At 35.6% G+C, this 25,535-nt stretch overlaps 1 protein-coding gene and 1 long non-coding RNA gene across 4 annotated transcripts in view; one reads left to right on the forward strand and one right to left on the reverse strand.

Moving 5' to 3' along the window:
* brp (ELKS/RAB6-interacting/CAST family member bruchpilot) overlaps nucleotides 1-25,535 on the forward strand; it is a 71,350-nt gene that overhangs the window by 16,455 nt on the left and 29,360 nt on the right. For both annotated transcript variants that reach the window (XM_018502642.1, XM_018502643.1), the window contains exons 2-4: nucleotides 7,989-8,138; nucleotides 12,014-12,110; nucleotides 13,428-13,483. In XM_018502642.1, the coding sequence (XP_018358144.1) occupies nucleotides 7,989-8,138; nucleotides 12,014-12,110; nucleotides 13,428-13,483 (303 nt within the window). The remainder of the gene's footprint in view (nucleotides 1-7,988; nucleotides 8,139-12,013; nucleotides 12,111-13,427; nucleotides 13,484-25,535) is intronic.
* On the reverse strand, nucleotides 19,137-22,001 carry LOC108757941 (uncharacterized). 2 transcript variants are annotated; one of them, XR_001939928.1, is made up of 3 exons: nucleotides 21,767-22,001; nucleotides 21,126-21,501; nucleotides 19,137-19,572 (listed from the first exon to the last, which is right to left on the reverse strand). It is a non-coding gene; the product is annotated as an uncharacterized LOC108757941 (long non-coding RNA). The 2 variants fall into 2 exon arrangements; XR_001939929.1 differs by having other exon boundaries at nucleotides 21,126-21,518.

Raw genomic sequence — 25,535 nt, forward strand, 5'->3', positions numbered from 1 at the left:
TATATAGCGGTCGATTTCGCTAGCTTTTAGCGTTTTTACGTAGCTACTTAGATTATTTAAAAGCGAAAATATCGCATGTAATTTGTCAGAACAATTTCGCTTTGTACTGTCTCTGACAGGAACAGTAATTAATTCAAGAGGACAAAGTACATAGTCACAAAATAAGATTTGCTAGTAATTGTTATGAAATGGTGCAATTGCAAAGTCACATTCAAATTAAAAGTACATGTGTTAAGAATTATTTGAAATCAATGGCATGCATTATATTAATATCTAATTATTGAATTAAATATAACAAAATATAATAAAAATTGCAATTTTTAGCAATATATTATACCGCTATTATGAAGTCTAAAATTGAAAGAAATTATGGGAATTTTGTCTTATTTTTTTAGATTTGTTTTGAAAGAATGATTATGATCAAATATATATTGGATGATACTCTGAAATGGCTCGGAAATATCCTAACATAGCCGTAAAACTCTTCTCCATTTCAAAGGGAAATGAAGATCGCAAAGGTCGAATGGATCAAAGAATGACAAAGAGTGACCTCGGTGAAATATCTGAAAGTTTCATCAGCTGTTCTACTTGCTAACCAGAGGCAAATTTCGACGTAACTCGTTTCTTAAATCAGTATTGATTGGCGCGCGGGATTACTTTTCCCAACACAATGTAGTTCAACAACATTGGAGTTTGCTTTAAGATAATTATTCTTCTGTTTTTCGCGACACGCTGAAACTTTTCTGAATAGTGTTTGCTTATGATCAATAAACTGTGACAGCACAAATCCGTTTAATTTTTAAACTTACTCTTTTTTCATTATAACAATTCATAAATTTGAATTGACAAATCGGTACAAAAGATAAAATTGCTCTAGATAGTCTTTGTTTTATTATTTTACAAATTCTTTCGTTTTTTATATATCCCTAAAATAAAATTTTTCCATTATTTTTAAAATTAGAAACAGTTATCTGATTTCTATTAAAAAGTCTCGAATGCATTATAAATTTAATCGTTAGTTATATAATATGTTTTTTTATCTTTAACGTAAAAAGGTCATCTCAAGAAAGAGATCAGACCGAGATGCGCTGACAGCTTATACACTTATAAAATTTCGCAGCCATCTCCCTCGTGCTTTCCCGACGAACGGACCGTTGTAACGTTATTCGCGTTTAGGGTATCTCGTTCCATTTAGCTGCCGATGATACACTAGCTGATCAGGTTGGCTGCGGGATCGGTTGGAAAAATCGGGTGGAAAGCCCTCCGGTCGGCCTACTCCGATTTCTTTCTCGGTGGTGTAGTGCGCGAGGCCGCGAGTGGGCGGAAAATGTGGGCGAGACAAAGAGAAGACAATAAAGGGCACCCCATGCCTGACAACGAGAGAGAATATGAAGGAGAGAGAACGAAAGCTCAGGAGAAAAGGATGGAGAGGGCGAGTCGGTACCGCTCGATAACGCTTCTGCTTCTACTCCGCCATCATCCCCCCGTCTCGTCGTTCTTGTTCTCTCGTGCCCATCCTCTTGTGATATATCTTTTTAATTTAAGAATTTAGATGCTAAGAACTTGAATACATAAGTAGACAAGCACGCTTTTTAAATACATTATTTGCTATTATTTTTTAATATAATATCATGATTTAAATTAAGCTGTAAACTATGTAATTGAAGCAATGTAATGATTATATTCAGTAATAAAATTTATTAAATAAAACTTTATTATATAAAATTATTTAGTGTAAAAATATATATATATATATATAAAGTTTTTTATTTTTAAAATAATCCAATTTGACTTAAGAACACTAATGAAGAGAATGGCGAATTTTTAATACTGTATAATAAACTGGATTTAAATTTAACAAATGGTGCTGTTACCTATTTAAACATATTAATGTTTAAATCCATAGTTCGTGATAAAACCGTGGCGAAAGTTTTCATTGTCGATCTGCTACATTTTATATTTACTATTTTAATTCAAGAATTAATTCCAATCCATCAAGAACGATTGGAAAAATGGTGAAAATGGTGCATTTATCGCGCTGTGTTATTAATCGCGACATGCAATTGCACATATAGTTTTACAGCATTTATTTTAGGAACGGTTAGTTACATCGAGGCAGATTTTACAGGAACGGCAAAGGACCATACAGTCAATCGATAACAACCTCGTTCGGAAGCTCGCCCGGAAAACTGCCGAGCTAGAGGGAAGAAAGATCGAGACGAGAAACTGAGCTTCTCTCGACGAAAGACTTTTTACGCCGTAACAAGTTACGATCATTTAACATTCGCCTCGGCGCATTATTTAAAAGTACCCAAATACCCGGTGATCCACACAAAAGTCTCGCCGAGAATCTTGAGTAGAAAGGCTTTCTACCACCGGAACTCTCGTGAATAAATATGAGCATTTATCGTTCTTCGCTTATCCTCCGCGTGATCGATAACTTAATCTATGCAATAGCTTTATTTATATTTACCTTCACAAGCTCGTATTTTCCTAGAATTTCTGGTAATTTTGTATGAATCTATGCATGCAAATATTTTGTACGGATAAATTAGCTTATGCTAATTTTTGTTTATTTTATGTTTAAATTTGAAGTCTATTTTATGTGTATTTTAATTCTAGCAATATATGTATGGAATACAATGCTTTCTTTAAAAGTTGACATTATAAGCGTTGTGATTTTTGTATTTAATTTTTATATTAAATTTTTTGTTACATTTAAACAAAATTATATATAAATTATACAATAAGAAGATTTCTATAATGTCGTTTCATCAAAGTGGTATTTTTATTTGAATTTCTTTAATATTATATATTATAAAATATACCATTTTCTTCCAAAGAAAAAAATATCGAGAGCGTTTTCATAAAATGCAAACATTTTAAATGTCGAGCCATTCCCGTCGAGTGTGCCGCCGTCAGAAATTGAACGATCGTCTTTCTCTATACTTGGCAACTGTAGCTATCTCTGGATTTAACACGTCGCCTCCCAGGATAGTTATCCTTCGAGTTTCCATCGTGTCACGCGAAATCGATTCGGTCCATTTCTCGCGTCTATTTTTCCGCGTAAACGTACAATTCAATGTGTAGACTTTGGGCGCGTGTGTGCTCTGTCGTTTTGCTAAAACTAGTCGTAGACACGAGTATCTTCAGGAGGTATTCTGAAGGATGTGCGATCGGATACCCGTTATATTCGTCCAAGAGAACTGACCAAGCGCCGACACCCTTGCCCCGTTTCTTGGAGATCGATTTGTGAGTACAACGACCCCAAGAAAAACAGAGACCAATGTGCTACATAATTGCCATGGTAATGTAGTTCATGCGATGAGATCGTTTGCATTATTGAACTCGCCCACTCACACGGATTTCTCGCCGATAGTTGTGATCGTGGATTTTTATTGTTCCGATTGTTCCGATTGTTGTGATTTCCATTGCAACAATGAACGTTTAATTGCAAAGTTACACAATGTGAGCATATCTCATAGTACAGGATTTTTAATTTTAGCAACATCAAATTCTGAATTATAACATAACGAATCAAAAGTGGGTTAATTGGATTCACACGTTAAAAACACGTTAATAAATAAAATTGATGGTGAGCTGAAAATAAATATTATCTATGCTTTAAGAACTGATTTACTATATATATTTATTATATTTATAAATATATAAATCTGTCATTTATTTTACTCAAAAACTATAAATGCATTGACAATTTTAAACTTGTCATATTATTTGTAGAGAAATTTATAATTAGCAAGAATTAAAATGTTTTAATGGAAAAGATATAAGTGGGAAGTTTTTAATTGTTTTTTAGTCTTACTAAAAAGTTAATGTGTTTAAAATGTTTTAACAATAGATAAAACTTAAAATGGAACAGAACAACATCAAAAACTAATTCAAAAATAGCAATATGGAACTACTTTCGCGAACATATGCAACGTCTGGCTACTTTTACGACGAATGGCGATATGTGCTCGCTTATTTCTAGGATTTCCGGTTTGTATAGTGTGAGTAAATGGATATCGCAATCTGACCCTACGTATCTGAAGTTACTCCCTGAATGCCGGAAAGAGTCGATATCGGCGATTCTCCGTGCTTACATACACTGCTTGAAATCAGATCGTGAAAATTGCATTTCTTTGGTCGATGAAACACTGTTCATTGGAACACTGTCCGCCTGCTGTGATTACAGTCCCTGATAAAATCTACTAATGCTATTTTCTGATTGCTTAGCTCAGCGGCAATCGTACCATTTACACAGCTGATACATAGCTTACAAAAGATACACAAGCAATCTCGCAATTACGTTAAAGAAAACAAAGAAACTTTGAAAATTCTCTATATTTTATCTAATACTGACTTTGTCTCAAAAATTAAAAAAAAATTATTTGTCTAATATTGTTATAATGCAAAATGCAGATATATATATATATATATATAAATTTATAGAGTAATGCGTCGTGTAAAAAATGGGAAAAGATATTCTGCAGTTTTAAATACTTTTGTTATATTGATTTTAATAATTAAAATGACTTACAAAAGTATTTCTTATATAATTATATTTTAAATACAATTAGTCTAATAATGTAGTTTGTAAAGTCACTAAATTAAATATAAACAATGTTTGTATACACGATGAAAATCCAAATGGTCATCATCGTTACTGTTTCTGTCAAATAATATTTGCGGATTTCCTGATTAAACATTGCGGATCATTTATCTCAACTGCGAGGTAGACTAGTGGTTTTCATGTTGAAAGTGTATTTACTGCGTTGCAAGGAACGTAAGGTTTGCTCAATCGTTAATAGGATCTCGTCTTAAGAAGGGCTTCTGTTAAACTTCAAACGTCCATATTTCTTTCCCCTTCTTTGATTTTCAATCTTTCGCTCGTGTTATAGCTTGATGAAATGTTTATGTAATATTTATAACATCCTTCACTTGAGAATTATTTGAGTAATTATCACGTCCAGTTATATTTCAAGTGCGGTCCTTGAATTTATTATTGAATGTCTGCGAATAATACTCGGTTTTTTATTAGTCGATTTAATAATAAAATTAATAGGAATTTTTTAGCATTTGCTGTAAATTTTATACGCATTTTAACGAGAATCTGACGCCGAACGATGTGCTAAGCATTTAAACAGCATTTGTTCTTAGCGATGTTACGAGCATTTAACACACTATATACGATATTTATAGTGTATATGCATCGAACGTGTGCACGCTCTTGACAATATTGCCCATTCTTTCATTATTTTATCGAGTTTTATTCGCGATATATCACGCCATAAATGTCTTATGAATTTTAATAAAAAGTGATCGACATGTCAAAAACATTAATTAAAAAGCATCTGATTGTTTTTTAACAGGAATTTAATTGAATTTACAGTTATACAGCTTTTGGTGTAGAAAATTAAAAAGGATTTGACAAGTAAAATTTTGAACATATAAATATTAACAATAAGTAGCCTTAATGATTGTCGATTTTATGAGCGCATTTAAAATGTCATTATTAATTTATAGTATTAAAAAGCAAATATGTTTGGAGTAAATAAATATAACAAATATTTACTGAAAGAGGAATATTAAATTAATGAAATAAATACTAATATAATAAATATATTGACGTGAACTGCATGGGACATATAATGGACTTCTCGATGTATCATCGATGATGTCAAAGACTTTGCAAGCAAATAGTAAAATTCGACCATAATAAGAATAGGTTAGGCAGAGATCATGGATGATTAATGGAGAAAATGACGTCACGCATGCAATGCGATCCTCTGCCTCCGCATCTCACCTTCCCCTCCCTCACCCCTTCCATGATGTCGCATAGCACTGATTCCACACACGCCAAATCAGGTCAATCGGTAGTATTGAACGCATTGGTTTCCATAGGAATTGGAGAACATTCGTTTACTAATGCTTCTCTTCTCTCGTTACACGTACGCACCGATGTGAACCTAGCGCCCAACTTTATGAAAAATAAAAATTAATACCGTAACGCGTTTGTACTTCCTTTGTACCTGTTTGTACCGATCATTATTTCGTTTGTACCTTAAACAGAAAGTGAAAAATAAAAAATGGCCATCGCGCAACTTTAAGATTTTTGAATTTCATTTATGCCAATCGAAAAAGAATCGTTTGTACCTCTTTTATTTTTGTTTGTACCTCAAAGGGTTCGGAGACGTGTTTCAAAATTTCGAAAATACCAAAAGATTAAGTCGGCCTCTCTCTGGGCCCTTTGAGATACAAACGAAAGTAAGAGAGGTACAAACGAGTACAAACGATTCTTTTTCGAATGGCATAAATGAAATTAAAAAACCTTAAAGTTGCGCGTTGGCCATTTTTTATTTTCCTTTTTGTTTAACTGTTTGAGATACAAACAAAATAATGATCGGTACAAACAAAATGATGATCAGTACAAACGAAGTACAAACGCGCTACTATCTTAATTTTTACTTTTGATGACGTTGGGCGCCAGGTTCACATCGGTCACGTACGCAGATCGTTGCATGATCCTCTCATGCAATTGAAGATTTTGATAAAAATTTTCGTAAAAATTTTTATAAATATCTTTTTTTTTTTACAAAAAGTCGTTTTTTGTCAATTAATTATATCTCTTGATTATTTTAAATTATAGATCATTTTAAATTGTATTGCGACAGATTATGTAATGTGCCGCAATCTTCAGTAGGGATTAAATTTAATGTGGCTTATACATTTATATATAAATGTAAAAACTTACATCATTGCCATAAAACGAATAGGATAATAGACTACGTTTTATAAACTCGAAAACTAGATTAATTGATTTTTTCTACTTTAACGTATTTTCATTCATGGATCGAATTTTTCTTACTTTTTAAACTACTGCTTTCTACCATTTATTTTTAATTTTTAATTTACTATTGTTTACCACTTACTTTCTATTTTTTATCATTTAGATTGAAAAGAAATACAGGATGCTGGAAATAAAAAGCTGTTTTATAAAAGAAAATTCAGGTACTCCAGTTTCTACTCATTTTTTACACACAACGAAAAATATACATTATTTGCAAAAACAAAGTCTCTAAATCCGGATAAAATGAAAACAACCATTTAATCAGTGTGACGGGAGGACGTGTATCGCATATGTAAGGCGCTTTAATCAACAGACAGTGCATCGGTATGCAACATCCGTATTTGTTAATCGCAGTACGCCGGAGGTACAGTTAGAAAGCTTTTCTTTTTTTACGATGTGGCTTTTGTTCACCTACGCGCTGATGTCGCATTGCCGGCGTCATTAACGATGTCTAACGAGCCTAGACCAAAGAGCTTGGGTGGAACAATACCACTCGAAAGTACATCCATATGAGAGTAAATGGTATGACGGAGGCAAGTAACCGCGCGCGTTTCCGGTCATGTGACACGTCTGTCGACGTAGCGACGCGTGCACAAGTGAACTTTCACGGAGACCGTTTGCTTCTTGTTAATATTTTGAGTGCAATTTGTAATTGCCAAGATTGTTTCAAAAACCGCTCTACATCTCTCTGTTCTGAAATTAGAATGTTCGGACAGCTATATATAAACCGTCTTTAATAAATTAGATGACTTTCAAGCTAAAAATATTAATTTTGATACGCGAAATATAATTATTTTTTTACTTGATAGCAATTATAATTATCACAAAAGTTATTATCGTCAATTCCTATTTTAATTCTCCTAATTTCGAATAAAAGAATACGAAAAAGCGTTATAGGTACTTAATCTTTTATTAACCTTCTCTCTGTACAAATATTTTAAGAAACGTTTCTAAGAAAACTGGAAATTTTTCATTCAGCAATTTTTTATTTATGTTTTTATTAACTTGAAGTGTGTTTTTACTCCTATACACAGAGAGAAGGTTAATAAAAAAATGAACATCACTATATATATATATATATATCACTTAAAATAATTGTATGTGCTGAAATTACAATATGTGCTATTTTGTATTGCAGAAACAAAGCATAATGGTTCGCCAATTAGAAGAGGAGCTTAGAATGAGGATGCGTGGGCCGAGCGTCGAGATGCAGCAACAAATGGAAGTTTTGTATAATGAGAATGAGCATCTGACTCGCGAAATTGCCATACTTCGTGATACGATAAAGGTGAACATTGATGTTTAGATGTCATAGATTATTTTTCAATGCACTTCTTCTAACAACTTTTTTTTTACTGTGTGGTGCAAAATAATTCCCGTATAATGACGGCGCTATAATCCAACGTTTTTCATATAGTTGAATTTTTCCGAGAGAAAATTAATTTCTGGCGGCGCAGTTTACAAGATTAGTTTTAATAAGCGAGACTAGGTCGGTTTTTCACGTCTAACGCCGAATATAATTCAGTCTTAGCCTCGAAATAGAATAGCGCACGCCACCAGGAAGATTGGAACGTTGCTGGAATAATCGCGCCGAAGGGGGATCCTATTATAACTCGGGAATAATAGGGATAAGTGAGGTAAATGGAAGTAAAATGGAGGAGATTCTTCAGAAGGTCGATGCGTGAAAGAGCCGCGCAAACGCCTCCTAGACCGTCTTTCTCTTATTTTTCTTGTTTTCTCCTTTCTCGCCGACAGCCTCGAGAGTTTTCCTGACATTTGTGAAAATTTTCGCGCCAGGTATATTGGACTTTGCGCTATCTTCCAATCTCCTGACACCGCTGCGGACGTTTGTCACGTACCCAACATTCCGAACGTAGATATTCAAGAGAAATACTGACTTGTCCAATTTTTTCCTCTTGAATATTCTGAAAACTTTATTGACTTAATTTATTTCATTTAATTGATAATGCTTCTATTGATAAAATTAAATGTATAAAGTTTACTTTTTTTTTTGTATCAAAACAATGTAAATGTAACACAAGGGTATATGAGCCAGATTATAGTTGCTAATCATAACGTAATCATATTTCAGATAAAATAAAACATACGTTTTGACCAAACAATTAGATCATTATCAATGTTGTTCGGGTAAATATAACAATAGTTACGTCCTAATGGTTATATATTTGCAAGTTGAACGATTTATATTCCAACGGCTATAATTACATACAATTAATTTAGTTAAATAAAATAAAAACACAATATGCAATTTAACATACGAAACCTGCATGTTCTTTCTATTTTCATAAATGTCAGTCGGTATAGAATATATAATTGAAAGAGAGGTCGCACAATTAGCTTGCAATTCAAAAAGGACTAGCACATTGCAATAGTCATTTGTTCATGATGTTTTCATAAGATACCTTTACAAAATAAAAGATAGAAGTATAAATTAGTGTGAACTCTTATAAGTATATATTACATAATAAACGATAAAAGTGTAAAAAGTTCTTATGAAATCTATAAGTATATAGTGAAATTATTTTATTATAAAAACTATGTCGTGTTCAATAAAATTGCAGTAAGAAAGAGTTCAAAAAACTTCCATTGATTTTGTACATTTCAGTATATGTACATATATTATAATTTTAAAGTAAAATGATTTAACAGCAATTTTTATAACAAGTAATCGATAATTGCAATCTTCTCTATTCGATGATAGTTTATATCGTAACGGTTTCTTTTGTTAATAACACATTATCATTTTGTAGAAATTTTACCGAATCTGGAGAAGATAACTTTGATGTAAAATCTGTTTGTGTTTGTCGTGAAAGCACGCGATCATAAATAAAATAATCATACGTTTGCAAAATAATCCGTTCGGCGGTATGTGCCGTGGTTTATTGGCTTCTCGTACGCTATACGGCTCTGTGCTCGCAGACCCGAAATAGACGAGGGGTTTAGGTCGCCTTCGAGGTAAACGACCGATTGTCTGCACGATCCAGAAACCTCCGGAAATCTTGGCAGCAACGTGAATATCAACCTCGTCGCAATAAATTCGTTATGTTCACCACTTATGGCGTCGAAAAACAAGCGTTGCTGCGTATAAGGCTGCGTGTAATGTCGAATCGATATATAAGCAGACACGCAATGGGAGTGTCACGTTCCACTTGTTTAAAAGCAGTATGATAGATATGAATCTTTTTTAGAAAACATTGTTTACATGAAAGAAATATTTTATTTTTATCGCAAGATAAGTAGTTGATAATAGATGCAAAATCGCGTACGTAATAAGTTAAAGGAAAAGTTGTCTCGGAGATATTTCTTCAGAAAATAATCTAATCTCGCGCAAGAAGCGTAGTAATATTTGCTCGTAAGTATGACCGAAATGTCGCAGACAGGTCAAACGGGAAGCAACTGGTCGCCTTTGGCCATTCGCCAGTTTATGCACTCGGTTTCTCGTGTCTCTATAAATTCTCATTATCGAATCTGATGGCCACAACTTGAAATTTTTTAAAACACAACGTTCTCATTTCATTAACTTTCATAACTTTGAAAGATTCAGTATGTTTTTCTAATGTCATGTGTTATTTATTAGCCAACTTTTATCCTGTAATTTGTGATTTATTATTTAATATATTAATAATTAATAACGTTAGTATATGTATGTGTGTGAAACGTTAATAATTGTTAGTATATGTATGTGAATGACGTTAATAATTTGCAATACGAGGAAAGATATTTATATACATACAGCTTTCGCTGAAATTCGTCGATAATATATTTAACACTTGATTATTTTGACTCAACGTATCCCAAGAGTTTCATCCTCCAAGATTGACTGTAATTACCGGCTCTCCATTAGCAAGAGCTACACCTCTAGCTGTTTTGAGGTCAAACCAGTAATACAGTACATGTGTTTTTTAAAAAGTATTCCAATTAACACATTTACAACTGTGGAAGTTTGCGAAGGTTTTTATTAAGATAGATAATTGAATTAATTATCGAACGTCAGCCGACATCTCGAACGTAACATTCGGGAATTCTCGTATTTTCAGAGTGCATGGTATCTACTCGCAGGTAATATCGCACGCGAGTATTCCTCTCGCACAGCGGGGAAAGCCGGTAGAAGGCCAGCAGCGGGTGTCTAATTCCAGACTAATTACTTTCCCGCCGTCAAAGAGGCGTGCTAAATTCGTTATGCGGGCCCCAAGCGGTGGCATCCATCGTTGACGGCTACTAAAATCAAGCATATTAGACATATAGCTGCCAACGTATAGCTACCATCGGTTATCATAAAAATAATACTATGTAAAATGTGCATGCCGTGACAAAATTCCGTAAAAATATTTTGCGCCATTAACATTTTGTAGTAAAATTCTCATTATCCCCTATTGAAATATTAATCTTCTTTTAAAATGAAGGAGCAGTACATCGACATGATGATAAATTAAATCTCTCTCTATTCGGTTTCGAAGATTAAGTTTAGTGTATTTTTAGAAAAAAGGAATACGTACTTTTATACACAGGAGTTGATATTTAAAGCAATTTTTTAAAGAGAAATTGTGAATAATTCTAAAATTCATCAAAAAATCTATTTCTAAATTATTTTTAAATTGATTTGTATTTAGTATAAAGACGAAAAATTTATAAATAAGCGCCAATATCTTTTTAATGTGCGTGTCATTATATGGTGTGTTGGCTCTCTTTGAGCCTTGTGATTCCGTTCGCAGAGATGCTGAAATAATTTTGTAGGCTTAATATAGTCAGTAACATTTTGAGCTCAACTGAGTTGCCCTATTATCTCTAATGAAGTCTTAATTTAGACTTCACAACCGATTAAGTTTTATGGTGATCTTTTAGCTTGTATTATTAATGTGTTTTTTATGAATTTAAAATGACACAGAAAAATATAATTTATAATATTTTGAAAGCATCTATGTAATATGATAAAATTAAAAAAAAATCAGAAATATTCAAATTACTGTCATTTGATGTAACTCAGAGTTTACGACTTTTTAAAGATTATTAAATTAATGTAAATGTTTAATAAAACAGTAATAAAATAGTAATAATTTGACGTTAAATTGTTAAAAAAAAACAATCTTATTTATTGCAATTTCTTTACTTTTAATTAATCTTGTTGATTTTTCTCTATTACAGGAGCTGGAATTAAGAATAGAAACGCAAAAACAGACGCTGCAGGCTCGTGATGAGAGTATCAAGAAGCTCCTCGAGATGCTCCAGAATAAGGGGATGGGTGAGACATTGCTTGCAATTTTTTAAATTAATTATTTTAATATTAATTAATTATTTTAACACCGCATTTTATGAACAAAAATTTACATGCATGTGTGATCGTAAGATAGATTAAAGGAATCATAAGAATCCATTAGAATCAAATAAAAGACAGACTTAGATTTCATTACAGGAAATCATAATAATATATCATAATGAACTTGAACAACAATAGCTATTCTTTTAATATTTTTTTAATTTTCTTCAATTAAACTCAAGGAGTATAATTACAAATTAGAAAATCGTAATAACACACATAAAAATATTTTTACATTTTAAGTTTAAAGTTTAACTATTGCTCAAATTTTTAATCTACATTTATTTCAAACAAAAATATAGTTTTCTGGCGATACAAGCTCTTATTTAAGTTCTTTTTTTGCATGATCGTTAAGTAATTTTCCCGAATATATACCATGCTTGTAAGTGACTTCATGTAGCAAAAGTACATAGCGCGTTATCAGAATTTAAAATTGCGAATATTTCGTTCGCAAATATACGACGTCTAGTATCGTTCTTCTCTAACGAAGGGAAGACTCAATTTCCTCCGCAATGACATTTTTCGCGCAAATGCCGTCGGTCATCCTCGACGACTACAACGGTTTATCGAATTATCTCGTTAAATCCACGAGCCGCAATTCATCTAAGCAGAGGAATCTGCACTTTGAAACCGTTATTGTGATCTTTATCTTTATAAAAGCAAGACTCATCTTGTGAAATTAACGTATAGTCCAAAAGGATGCTGCAAGAAAATATTAATCTTGTAAATCTTGTTAATTTTACGAAAGAAAGAATACTTTCGAAAGTTAAGAAGACAGCATTTAAATGAACAAAGTTTCAATTCGTGACACGTATTAGAGTAAATTACTATGTTCACGCGCTTGGCATACATAATTAAATGCGCTGCATTGATATAACAACAATTTGCTGTTTAAACTATTTTTACAAATTTGAATATAAGTAATTAATAGAAATAAGGGGAGGGGAAATAAATCTTTTTAATTAATATTATTCTTTATTAATTACAATGAAAATGTTATGTGCATTATTACATTAATTATAATATAAATAATTATAATAGTAATAGAGAGTTAGAGAGATATTAATAAAGATTGCACTCGAGCAAACTGTCGCGATTATTTTACAAACTTCATTTATTCGTTTATACAAACATACATATATATATACACATACAAACACGTCCACAATTGCACACCGACAATCCAAAACCTGGAACCAAACAGTTCCTCCAAGAGTTCCTCGTTACTTTCTACTGTTCTAGGAAAAGAGGAGGAAAGGATCATGTTCCAGCAGATGCAGTCGATGGCCCAGAAGCAGGTCCTTAAGCTATTTCTATCCGTCGCCATACATACTCATAATTATAAATTTATATATATGTATATATACATTATGCATCGCGTACATATATGTATATACATATATATGTGTGTGTATCATTCTCATTTCGATCGACGCTCATTACGCATTTTCAATACGCATATATGTAAATACATTAATAATTTGCTATTTTTATTAGTCTATTTTACACGAATACGTATATACATATATGCGTTAACATTAATCGCTGCCCATTGTTCTGTATCGAGTAGTTGCTTGCAAGTAGCTTGCAGTTATTGCACCGCCAGTGGCTTTACTTTTCGCCCCGTGTGCCGTGCTCACGCTTGAACTTTTGTGTCACCTGAGATCTGAGAAAAGAAAAAAAAAAAAGAGAGGAACAAAACGGACAAAAAAGAAAACGAAACAGGCGAGCGCCAGGGGATGAGTGGAGTTAGCCCTTACAGGGGCGTTCCATTCTCGATTCAGGGACCACAACAGGGTTTTGCGAGCTTTCCCCACCTGCCTCGTGCAACTCTACTTGATCGTTGCTCTCAAAATCGATCGGGTTCTCGCGAGCGACGGAAGGGTTTTCCGTTTTGTGTTCCGCAATACAGGCGAGACTAAGGTACGATATGCACATGCGAGATCGGGGGACGGCGATAGACAACAGCCGATCGAAGCTACTAACCGTGACACATCGGGCAAGAGGACACAAAGGATCTGATCAATCGGGGATCCGATAAGAATACGATCTAAAGATCTTGGGATTCGCGGATGTGTGCAATTATTGAAAGATATAAAAATTTTAGAATGGCGAAACTTAAAAATTTTCACAAAAGATTTATTAAGGAGTCTTTTACAACAAATTCTAAGAAGGCGAGAGTTTTAAGTACACAAAAAAATAAAATAAATATAAAAATTATTAAAGCGTCCGCGAATCCAATGATTATGATAGAGACAAGGAGTCGTACTTTACAAAGATTTCTATCATCCAGAAACTTTCAAAGTGATGTAATATCTCAAGTATAGGTTGTAATAGTTGTTTATCAAAAGAATTGTCTGCTTTGTTGCAACTGAAAATTGAACTAGAATTTAATTTAGCAGCTCTGATTCTTTTTTGTGAGTAATTTTGTATAATTATTTACAATAATGAAGATTCATATATAAAATAGAGTAACACGCGTTCAATACATAGAAAAGGAAATTCGATTTTGGAGTATATGTTACGTATATCTGGAGTATAACTCTCTTTTTGTGATGTAACTTGTGCAATCGAAGCTGTTCGCAGTCAAAATATTTTATGCGTTCCGAGAGCTCGCGATGTTGTATTTATTTCGATTTGACAGCGTTTCTCCTCCTAGAAAAGGAAAATCAAATCAAAAGTAGAAAACCGACGGGATTCACTCAATGACTTTACACATGTACATGTACACGTATACAGACACACACGCACACGTCTTCCAGCATCGCACATATTCGCATTCATGTCGCGCTCAGTGTGCACGCAAAATCGTGGGTTTTACTCTCTCACAAGTATTTTGTACGCGCACTTTCCTTTGCGTCACCACCGCAAGTTTTCAAAAATTCACGCCTACAAACGCGATTCCGTTGTTACATACTTTCGTTGCGAACAAAGGTTGCGGAAATCTTCGAGAAATGCGTCGAGGAAGTGTCAGGAGGAATTTACTGCGACGCTTGTCATTTATCGCGAGTATTGTTTTACCGTTTAGTTCATTTTTATGGAATTTTCGATATCCTACGGCGCCACGCGTGCATTCCGACATACCGTAAACTTATATGACAGGAGTAAACCGCGTGTTACGACAGAATCGAGAATTTATGTCGCCGAGTAATGCCAAAAGGTGGCTATAGCATTTTATCGCAGATTACAGAAAAATCGTAGTTCGGCGAAAATTATACAAAAATTGTATTACACATTCATTTATTTGTTAAAAATTGCCTGTCAAATATAAATACGTGTCGCATTTGAAACAATTACTGATCGTTTCACGTGGAAATTTACACGTCGTCTCTACGTACATTTATCGATTCTTCGTCGACAAAATCGCGAATAGTCAAGGCTTCGCATTAAATCTGATATCCAAGAATGGTCCAGGAATCCGTGAATTTTTGAAGCGTCCCCCCATCGCTTACTTTCACTCAGCAACTGTCGCTGCTCCGCTGTACTGTCACATAGCGAAATGAGCATACTTATTGTTAGACCGTTAGCCTCGTAAAGGAGTTTCTGAGCACCCGAGTATTGCGTGATTACGTTGCCGTTATCATGTTCGCTCTGCCTTTTGCACAGTCCGTGTGTTAGATGGTCTTTAGAGCAGACCTAGATCGTGTATTTTCCGAGATACATTGTCGCGTTTATAGTGCTCTCCTTTCGTTTATAGCCCGTTCTTGGTTTGCGGACACGGAATGCGAAGTCGTTCGGAAAAGCCGCTATTATTTCGCCCGTTGCCGCCAATAAGCTTGTTTCTTTCACGCTTTTTGACCCACTTTTGCCACGAGCCATGTTCGCGTTTCCATTTAGTCACGATGGTCATCTCATACACGTAGCTTTTCATCCGCGCCATTTCTTTACAAAATTCATATATTCCTTGTCTTCCTCTGCAGCTTTGCTGCATTTGTATAATAGCTAACATTTTGCAAAAGCACTCAAAATGTTAATGAGAAATTTGCGTCAAAGGAAATCGTTCAGAAGTTACTCTATTTAATTAAACGGCAAGTTATTCGAGTACTAAATATTGATTTTATATAGACCATGAATTTAATTCCGTAAATTTCAGCGAAATTTAATAAAGTGTATACGTAAATTAGCATTTTATTTAAAAGGGATTTTTATGAAATCAAGAGAAGATAAAGGTATCACTTACAATTATGGTTCTATCGCAATAAATTAGTATTAATTAACGTTTTTCACGAACAACGTGGCATTCATTAACTCGCTCGGTCTCCTTGCACTTTCGTATTCATGCTTGTTAGACTTAGAACTTAGAAGGAGTCTTTGTAGCTTAAGTGGCACTCGAAGTCGGGAACGATTTGATAGAATAAAAAAATTGACAGATCCGTGGCACTTGTACGAGTGCAGTTTTCGAGCACGAATTGATCGGAGTAAGCACGTCAACATTGTCCACCAATCGCACGAGAAGTCATTCACTCCCTCCTCGTTCTTTCTTTCTCTCATTCTGTCACTGAAAAAAATAACACAATGTCAATCTTCACTTATTCTCTCCTTTTCCTCTAAAAACTACTTTGAACAAACTCTTGAGCGATCAGCTGCACCAGCACCAAAGCCTGTCTCGTTGTTCATTGTGACAACTTAGCGGCACGAGCATTGTATCATGTTATCACCAACCCCGATCATGTATTTTGGCCCAATTTGTCTCAACCGATCCCTTGAAATCCTTCTATAAGTTCTTCGTGTTCTGTGCTGGGATTGAAATCGACACAATCTAGGCAAGCTCGGAAAGTTGATGCTAAACACGATTTTGTTTTACAATAACGGAAACGTGACAATTTATATGTATTAGTTTATTACTGAAATTTCTATTTATAGTGCTGATATTTAATTTTATTGAAATTTCAACAATTTTAATCGCTGACTTCAATCTCTTAATTACCTGCTTTCGGATAAAATGTGCGCGACCGAAATGCAGATGTTATCTCGAAATTCTCAACTAAGAATACTCGAAATTCCCGGTGACGATTTAACAGACGCCATGAGCGTGTAGAAGACGTTTTCCGATTAGCTCGAGATAGAGGGGAGCACATTCGACACCGAGGGGAAACTACTCGGTCCAATTTCCTCTCTTTTCACGACAAATTTCTCCGGGCATAAGCCGATCTCGGCGCGACAGGCGGGCTGCAATTAATAGCTGCAATCTCGTTGCACGTAATTAATTGCCGTAATTCAGGTGAAGTCTTCGAAGTAATGTACTTCGGGTATCATTCAAGAAACAAAAGGAAATTAATTTTTTGACTTGGAAAGGAAGGAAATTATTAAGGTGTCTATAATTGAGATATCTGACACGTACACATTAAATTATCTGAAACTACATAATAATTATTTTTACACTTAAATTATATGTTTATATATATAAAAATTCTCTTTTCATATCTTATATATGATTAAGTTTTTAATATAATTAAAATAATTAATGTTACGCTTATATGAAATACTGTAATTTACGTTTATATAATTTTATAATTTCTTATAATTTTTTGCTATTATTAAAATTTTTCACCGTAAAGCAGGTAACTAAAAGTACAAAAAGAATCAGGTAATTATTCGTTAACAATGGAATATGAGTCTTTAAAAAGCATGCAATGAGCATGTGAATAAAAAAACAGGAACACGTAGCTCTATGTATTTTTCCAAATTAGCTCCATATGAAACCACGTGTTCTCCTCTACCTTTCTCTTTGCACCCTACATGTCGAATGGTTCAAGAACGATTCGTCCACGATGTCTCTATTCGATGACCTCGGCAAAATGAGATAATTCATCTAACAATCGTACGTCATGTTATAAACTATCATGTATATACATACATTCTGCAAAAAATAAGAATTTTATTTTGGACTCGCAATGCGTAATGAAGCTAAATTTGTTCCATCAGTCTAATTCGATAGATCGGGCGTTAGATGAATCATCCAATTATACGATACGTCACCGAATCAGCAAATCATGGGACGAATCGTCTGCTGCTACCGTTATTGTCGAACACGAACGGATATAAAGACGCAGACGAGAAAGCAGACGGCCGATCGCAAGGAACGAAGAAACAAACAGTGCGAAGAAAATAAATTCGAGGGGAAATATCGGAAGTAACAATAACAGCTGCGATTGGAATGCGTGGAATGAGCTGCTTTGGATGTGTAGGCGTTAAAATACGTTAGCCACCCTTCCCCTGTTCGCGCGGGGAAATATCACGCCCGCATATCCGCCTATCTCACGTCATTCACTATCCGTCACTAACCACAAGTACAATTACTATCACCACCACATGATCAGCCATCACCGTCATCGTCACGGTCACCACGAGTCATCACCCATCGACTACAACACAACAACCACAACAACTACTACCACAACTACAAGTACAACGTCACTACGTAGCTCGAAATTAGGGACTGGCGATACGCACGTGACTTTCCACCCCACGAGGCTCTGCCATGGAGGACCCAACAGGTACACTAATTACACACGTTAATGCTAATTGGACCCGGTTTAGGTGCGGAGCTAATTATCTGAAATCGCTTCGATCCACGGGAATTTCTCTTTTCTCCAACGAAGAATTTATGTGGGTAGTAATATAATATTAGAGATAATCTCTCTTAAAGCCTCGAACAATCAATCGCTTTCTAATAGAATGTATCACACGTGTACATATACATAAGTATACGCCTTCAAAAATATTTGCCTACAAGAGAGCCACCGTATGAAAAAAGAGATCCTCGCGAAATGTCATTCGCAAATATTTTACAAAATACAAATGTAAAAAATAAATATAACAGCACGAGTCACATTAAAAAAAATATATATATATATGTACTTTATTATTATATTTTAATTTGTAGTTAAATTAAGCGTTATTGCAAGTAATCATTAATCTACGCGTTAAATGTTTTTCAACGTTAGAATACCTCGAGATAATGAAACAAAATGTTTTTTAAGCACCAATTTGTTTAAAGATTTGACTGCATTTAACATTTATGCTTTCACGTTCACAAGAAATATAAATGTTAAATATATTTAAAACGTGTATTTCTAGCTAAGAGATAGGGATTTCTTCGTGAAGTCACGTCGGCCGTAATATCGCCGTTAGTATTTGTTCATCGTGAATTACGCACGCTCACGCATGCTGAATTAGGAGCCGAATTAAACGCCGTGCGCAAATATAATCTGTCTAAGCTTCTCCCTTCTTCCATCGAGATTAATTGCACGTTCGTCATCTTCATCGTGTCGCTGCCTAAAATTCTCTCCGATACTTCATTCATCGTCGTGTACTATGTCTCTGCCTGTATATGCCTGAATATAAGTGTACGCATCGTACAGTGGCTCTCGATCAGTGGTACATGCTAAATTCACGTAAGTCGTCGCTGTTAAACATGCACACAGACGCTGCGATGTTGAGATAGGTGTAGGAAAGGTCGAAGGTATAGCATCGAATCTAATCGATAACATCTAATTTAACGTACTGCCAGTGATATTGACTAATAATATTTGAGAATTTATAAATTGTTTGCGGATTGTAATAAGAAAAGGGAGATAAAAAGAAACATAAAAGTATGATTTTGATTTTTTTCTAGAAAAAATATATAAAATTGTTAATTTTGAGCTTTTTAATTTCTACAGTATCAAAATGCACATGTAGAATTTTACATTATTAAATTCCTTTAAGTGTTATTTATAGATTATTCTATAAGGATTATATTATCAATTTCCAAATGATACGCCCTCTTGAGGGAATTAATAGTCAATTAATTGTTGATCTTTATAAAGATTTAGTTATTGTTTGTGTCCGGACATATTATTGCAAATTTAATCCTTTTTACAAATATAATACATAAATGTATAACTGTTCTTTTAATAATAACCAATTTATCCATTTAATAATTATTTTTTAATAATCATAATGAATATTTCATATATACAATAATAATATATAAATGTAATTGAATTATTTCCTCAGTAATTATGGATATTTTCAAAAATAGAATTCTATTTCATATATATATATATATATATATATAAGTAATAATCTAACAAATACCAATGTATTTTATTTAAAGCTCATATTAGTGTTTATCAAAATATCTTTTTTCGATAATCTGCCAACAATCTATCAATGTAATCGAGTGAACTTGATCTTTCCTACGCTTGAGAGATTTTTGCTGTCGAGAGAAACTCCCGACAATTAAAATTCTCATTTACTATGAGTGATTACTCGGCTATGAGTGATTACTCGTCGTCGTGTGTCTACCGAAGAATTTTATTGTCGATTGCTCTTAGACAATGAAAATCTCGGATAGAAAATACCTCACGGCGTTAAAACTTGCCTCTCATAGCATCGCGCGACTAATCTGGAAACGCGCAAACTAGCCTGAAGAAAAAAATGAGAGATTGATCCTTTTCACATGCATACGCGAGAAAGAATAAAAGAAAAAACGATAAAGTGTGATTATCAATGGCATTCGTATTCCAAATGACATTTGGCCGAGTTTTGACAATCAGGAGGATGGACGGGATACGCCATGAAAAATCTACGTCAGGCTGTACGAGACTTTTAACTCGTCCCGTAAGAAAACAACCTTCATATATTTTCTCTATATACTACACTTACTTCTCTTTTCTTGATATCTATATAAATATTTATATATATATTATCTTTTTCTATATTATCTATACTTAACTTATGCAATACGGAGCTACACATAATACGCTACATATTATACACATCCCCATCTTCCTTCCACGTGTATATCTTATACATATGGAATGTTCAGACTCTTTATATGTATATATATATGCACCATCTCGTTATACGCACACGTACGCGACGAGCGCATTTCTCGCGTATATATGTGTGCATAAACGCTCGTGTTACAGATGTACATTCACATATACCCACACTACTTTTATGTATTTGTTCTGCCATCATCTCGGCTGTTGATTCACTGAATGTTAACGCCCATTTATATATATACTCTCTCTTCTCGTTCTTGTACGCCTCAGACACGTTCTTGCCCATCACGACTTACCGCTATCATCGCCAATCGTCGTTATCGATGCACGAGCAGCGGGACGGTCCGAAAGTCGTCAAGTCGCGTCAAGGCGAGCCGATTCCAGGCCCAAGGGAGGACTTTGCGACTGTTTGGCACCGACCTGGTGCGAGATGCAATAATACGACGTCGTTCTCCTCGCGTAATCTTACTGTCTTTATCCTCTCTACCATAACACCATTCGTATCGATGATGGGAGTGTCGGCAGATCGACGCTTCTCGTGCCTACGTGGGCTTAAATGCTTTGATAAAGCGTTTGATTAAGATGTCTCAAAATAGACTTTTCAAAGTATAGATTCTTTTTTACATTTTCAATTACCAAAGTTTAGACTTTTTTTATATATTTTTTTTTACATTTTCACTTCCTAAACTGTACTCACTAAATATTTTGAAGTGAAATCTCATTCCAAAAGATTAAAAATTAAACATGTTTTGAAAAAAAGAGTGAAAATATCATCCTAAAGACGATTAGTCATATTGAAAATAATACACACAGACGATTATGTGTCATTGACACATCACTACATCAATATTTCACTCACGCACGCCACACATACACATAAATTTTCGTCTAACAATTACGTTTTAATTAGACATCTAAATCCAATTTCAAGAACTCCATGCTGTTTCTTCATGCAAATTACTAATTTGTCAACTACTATTTCATAAGTACAGATTGGACAACTTTTATATGAAGCAAATGTTGTCATGACGTGACAGCTCTGGAGCGCCATATTGGACTAAGAAATGGTTAAGAAGATCTCAATTTCTCTCGAAATTTTTTGTCGTTCTCAGCATAGACTCCACCTCACAGATACGTATTAATGCGTATACTTTAAAATCCTGGAAAAGGATTTTCAAATCAGTAAGAGAGGAAAAAAAGTAATTGTTATACAAAAATTATATGGTTTAGTTGATAATACAGATGACTTTATAATCCTCTTAAATAAGAGTGGAAGATTTTCACTCTTTAAGAGTGAGATTTCGTTCTTTTAGAGTAACATGTTACTCTTTTGGGGTGAAAGTCATTCCATGGAGTAAAATTTCATTCCTTTATAGTAAATCTCACTCCAAAAGATTGAAATCTTACTCCAAAAAAAAAAAAGAGCGAAAATCGGCCATTCTTGTTCAAGAATGAAAAATGTTCACTCTTTTTTTTTTCAAGATTGGCTAAATTTTCACTTACACAACAGAAATTTTTTTTATCTTCAATTGCCTCACTTTGTTTTATTTTAATATTTTATTTCATATGTGTTTTGCACATTGTTTTTTATTTGATTTCTATTTCTAGAGAATTGTGCACCAAGACTTGAGAATAATAAAACCGTATCATCATACTCCAGGGAGAAATTATTCATTGTGTTATATTGAATGATATTTACTCGGGGAAATGCACCGGTCTGCCCGCACTTCCACGACTCATACACGAACTCATCAAGATGCGTATCTGTGCTCGAGCGCTTATCTCGCAGGCGATGAATAGCGAGTGTTCCCTCACCGGCTTATTGGTCGTTGCTATTTTCTTTTTTCATCGAGTCGATAAAGCTCAAGCCCCCTTTACTTACACTCTTAGAACACCGATACGCATCCGCACATGCATTCAAAAGAGATCTTGTCCATACGACGTGGCCGCGTTTCGAGCTAACGAAATTAGCCAAGAAATCGCAAATCGCTATTTCTTATTAATACGACAATTGATTCTCACGTATTTTTAAACAATTCCTTCGACAAAGATCGCATCTTTGATCGCGGACGGAGAACGACGGGTTCTCCGGAGAAAAAAATTGAGTAAAATACGATGGAGTACGTGTTATTGTAGCGCAATGACAATCATCGAAACGCCGCGCGCAGAAAAATGGACAACGATGTCGGCCGTACGTCGCGGTGGGCGAAAGAACTGCGGCGGCGCCCGGCGTCCGGAAGAGGATCACCGTGAGAAAAATTAAATAAAAACGGAAAGAAATTCAAACAACTATATATTGAAATGTTAAAGCGTGACCTTGCGACTGTGAGATGATCGAAAAGACTAAACGTGACGTTACCGATCGACGATCGTCGATCGTCGTCAGTGATCGGTGCGGTGCCAATTGAACCTCAGAATAGAAATCAGGCAATAAAGACGCGAGTCCAGAGTCAGACAAAGATCTGATACTAAGAGAGAGAGAGAGAGAGAGGGGGGGGGGGGGGGGGGGGATTCTGTCGATGAGAATCGGTTGACTCCTCGATCGCATTTTTTTTCGGAGTGACAAGAATGCATTATTCGCTCGGAGAAGAGAAGAAGATCGTTTTGGAAGAAGGAAGCTCGGCGGTACGTCGCTTTTCTTTCGTCAACCGAGACGCTGCCGGTGCCACTTCCGCTTCCTCGAGACTGTCCCGCGAACCGAAAGATTGGAAGATAGAAATTGCGTGCGCTATTCACAGCCAAAATGCGTATAAAGAACAGAGATATTATTTCGGATTTCGATTAAGATATTTATCGATTAAAGAACAAATAGTTCACTAAAGTAAATTGGCAATTTATGGCAAAATGAAAAATTATTGCAAAATTCACGAATAACATTTTGCTGTTGTTTTTTCAACTTTTTACATATCTGTATGCGAAAAGTGTGGAAACGAATACTGTTAGTTATTTTTACGTTACGACTATTTTTTAGTTTTTACTTTTTTTAGTTCTCGTTGAAATTGTATAAAACGAGATTAAACTAGCGCGTATATATATTACAGTCTTTTCTTGCATTTTAAAATATTTATGAAATATATTTTTCCAAATTTAAGTTTTTTGCTCATTGTAACAAACAAATCTTTAAACGAGATACAGCAGTGAACGAATATTGCGCACATAGCAAATAAAACTATTTCAACAAAGTCGAAAAAAAAAAGATGACAAATACGGGGGCAGTCTCATATGTTAGCGAAGCCGCACCAACCAACCATCTTTAGTCACATTTCTGAAACCGCACCACTGCATACTTCACATCCAAGAAAATATAAAAAAGAAATCAGACAACATCTCAACTACATCATCAAACAAACAATAAAAAAGATATTAGATCGCGAGATTGCGCTAGAGAGACACGAGACAGAGAAAAGAAACGGCGGCGCGAGAAAAAGTCGACGATCTGTAACCGTCTTCCCCATTTGTTGCTTCTGTTGTATCAGGAGCTCAAAGCGACGAACGAGAGTCTGAAGAGCCTGCAGACGCAGTTGGAGCTCGCATACGCCTCAACCGCGTCTTCGGGACACCCAGTCGGTGGCATCAGTGGATTGGCGGGTGCATCGGTCATCGGACTAGGTAGCGTATCGGGGGGTGCAGGTGCTGGGGGCTGCGACGGCGGTACCGTCCTCGGAGGTAGCGTGGCGGTTCCAGGCGGCGTGCCCGGTAGCACCACCCTGACCGCCATCATGGAGACAAAAGACGCGCGCATAACGACCCTGGAGAAGGAGGTGGCATTACTGGAGGCCGAACTGCTGCGTATTAAGGAGTGCGGCGGTAGGTTGCGGGAACAACTGCTGAAGGCCATTGCTGTGCCAAACAGCGGCGGTATTATACAGCAACAGCAACAACTGGGTATCACGCAGCCGACCGGCCTGGGTGGTCAGCAACAGCCCGGCACGTTGCCCCTGGCCAGGGGACCGTCCATGATGACCTCGCTGGTACCGTACGGTGGCCATGCGCCGTCCGCGGCACTAACTAGTTCGTTGCTTGCCGGTTCGACAGGTGGGCCTACCACCGGGAGCGGCGGCGGCGGCGGTGGCATCGGTGGCGGTTCCTCGTGCCTAGCCGGCATCTCGTCGGGTACCACCACAGGCGTAGTCAACCCTTATACCGATCGTTACGCTACCGATCATCATCCTCATCAGTTGCATCATCACCAGCATCATCATCACCATCATCTTCACCAGCAGCAACAGCTGCAGCTGCAGCAGCAGCAACAGCAGCAAATGCAGCAACACTTGAAAAAAATAGAGCCGGCGGCAGCTGGCGCCCTCGCGCTGCACGCTCACACCTTCAACAAGCACGACTTGAACTTCAAACGGCAAGTAAGTTTCTTCATCAACAACGTGCGCATCGAAAAGAACGACGTTGTCTAGGACGACACCTGGGATGGCGCGGGAGGACGGGAGTTCCTTCTCCCGGTCACAGGTACACGAGGATTACGATCGCGTCGTCGTCTTCGTCGTAATCGTCGTTGTGTTCATCGTTGTCTTCGTCGTCGTCGTCGTCGTCGTCGTCGTCATCGTCGTCGTCGTCGTCGTCG

This window comes from Trachymyrmex cornetzi, unplaced genomic scaffold (genome assembly GCF_001594075.2).
Source record: "Trachymyrmex cornetzi isolate Tcor2-1 unplaced genomic scaffold, Tcor1.1 scaffold148, whole genome shotgun sequence".
Lineage (NCBI taxonomy): Eukaryota > Metazoa > Arthropoda > Insecta > Hymenoptera > Formicidae > Trachymyrmex > Trachymyrmex cornetzi.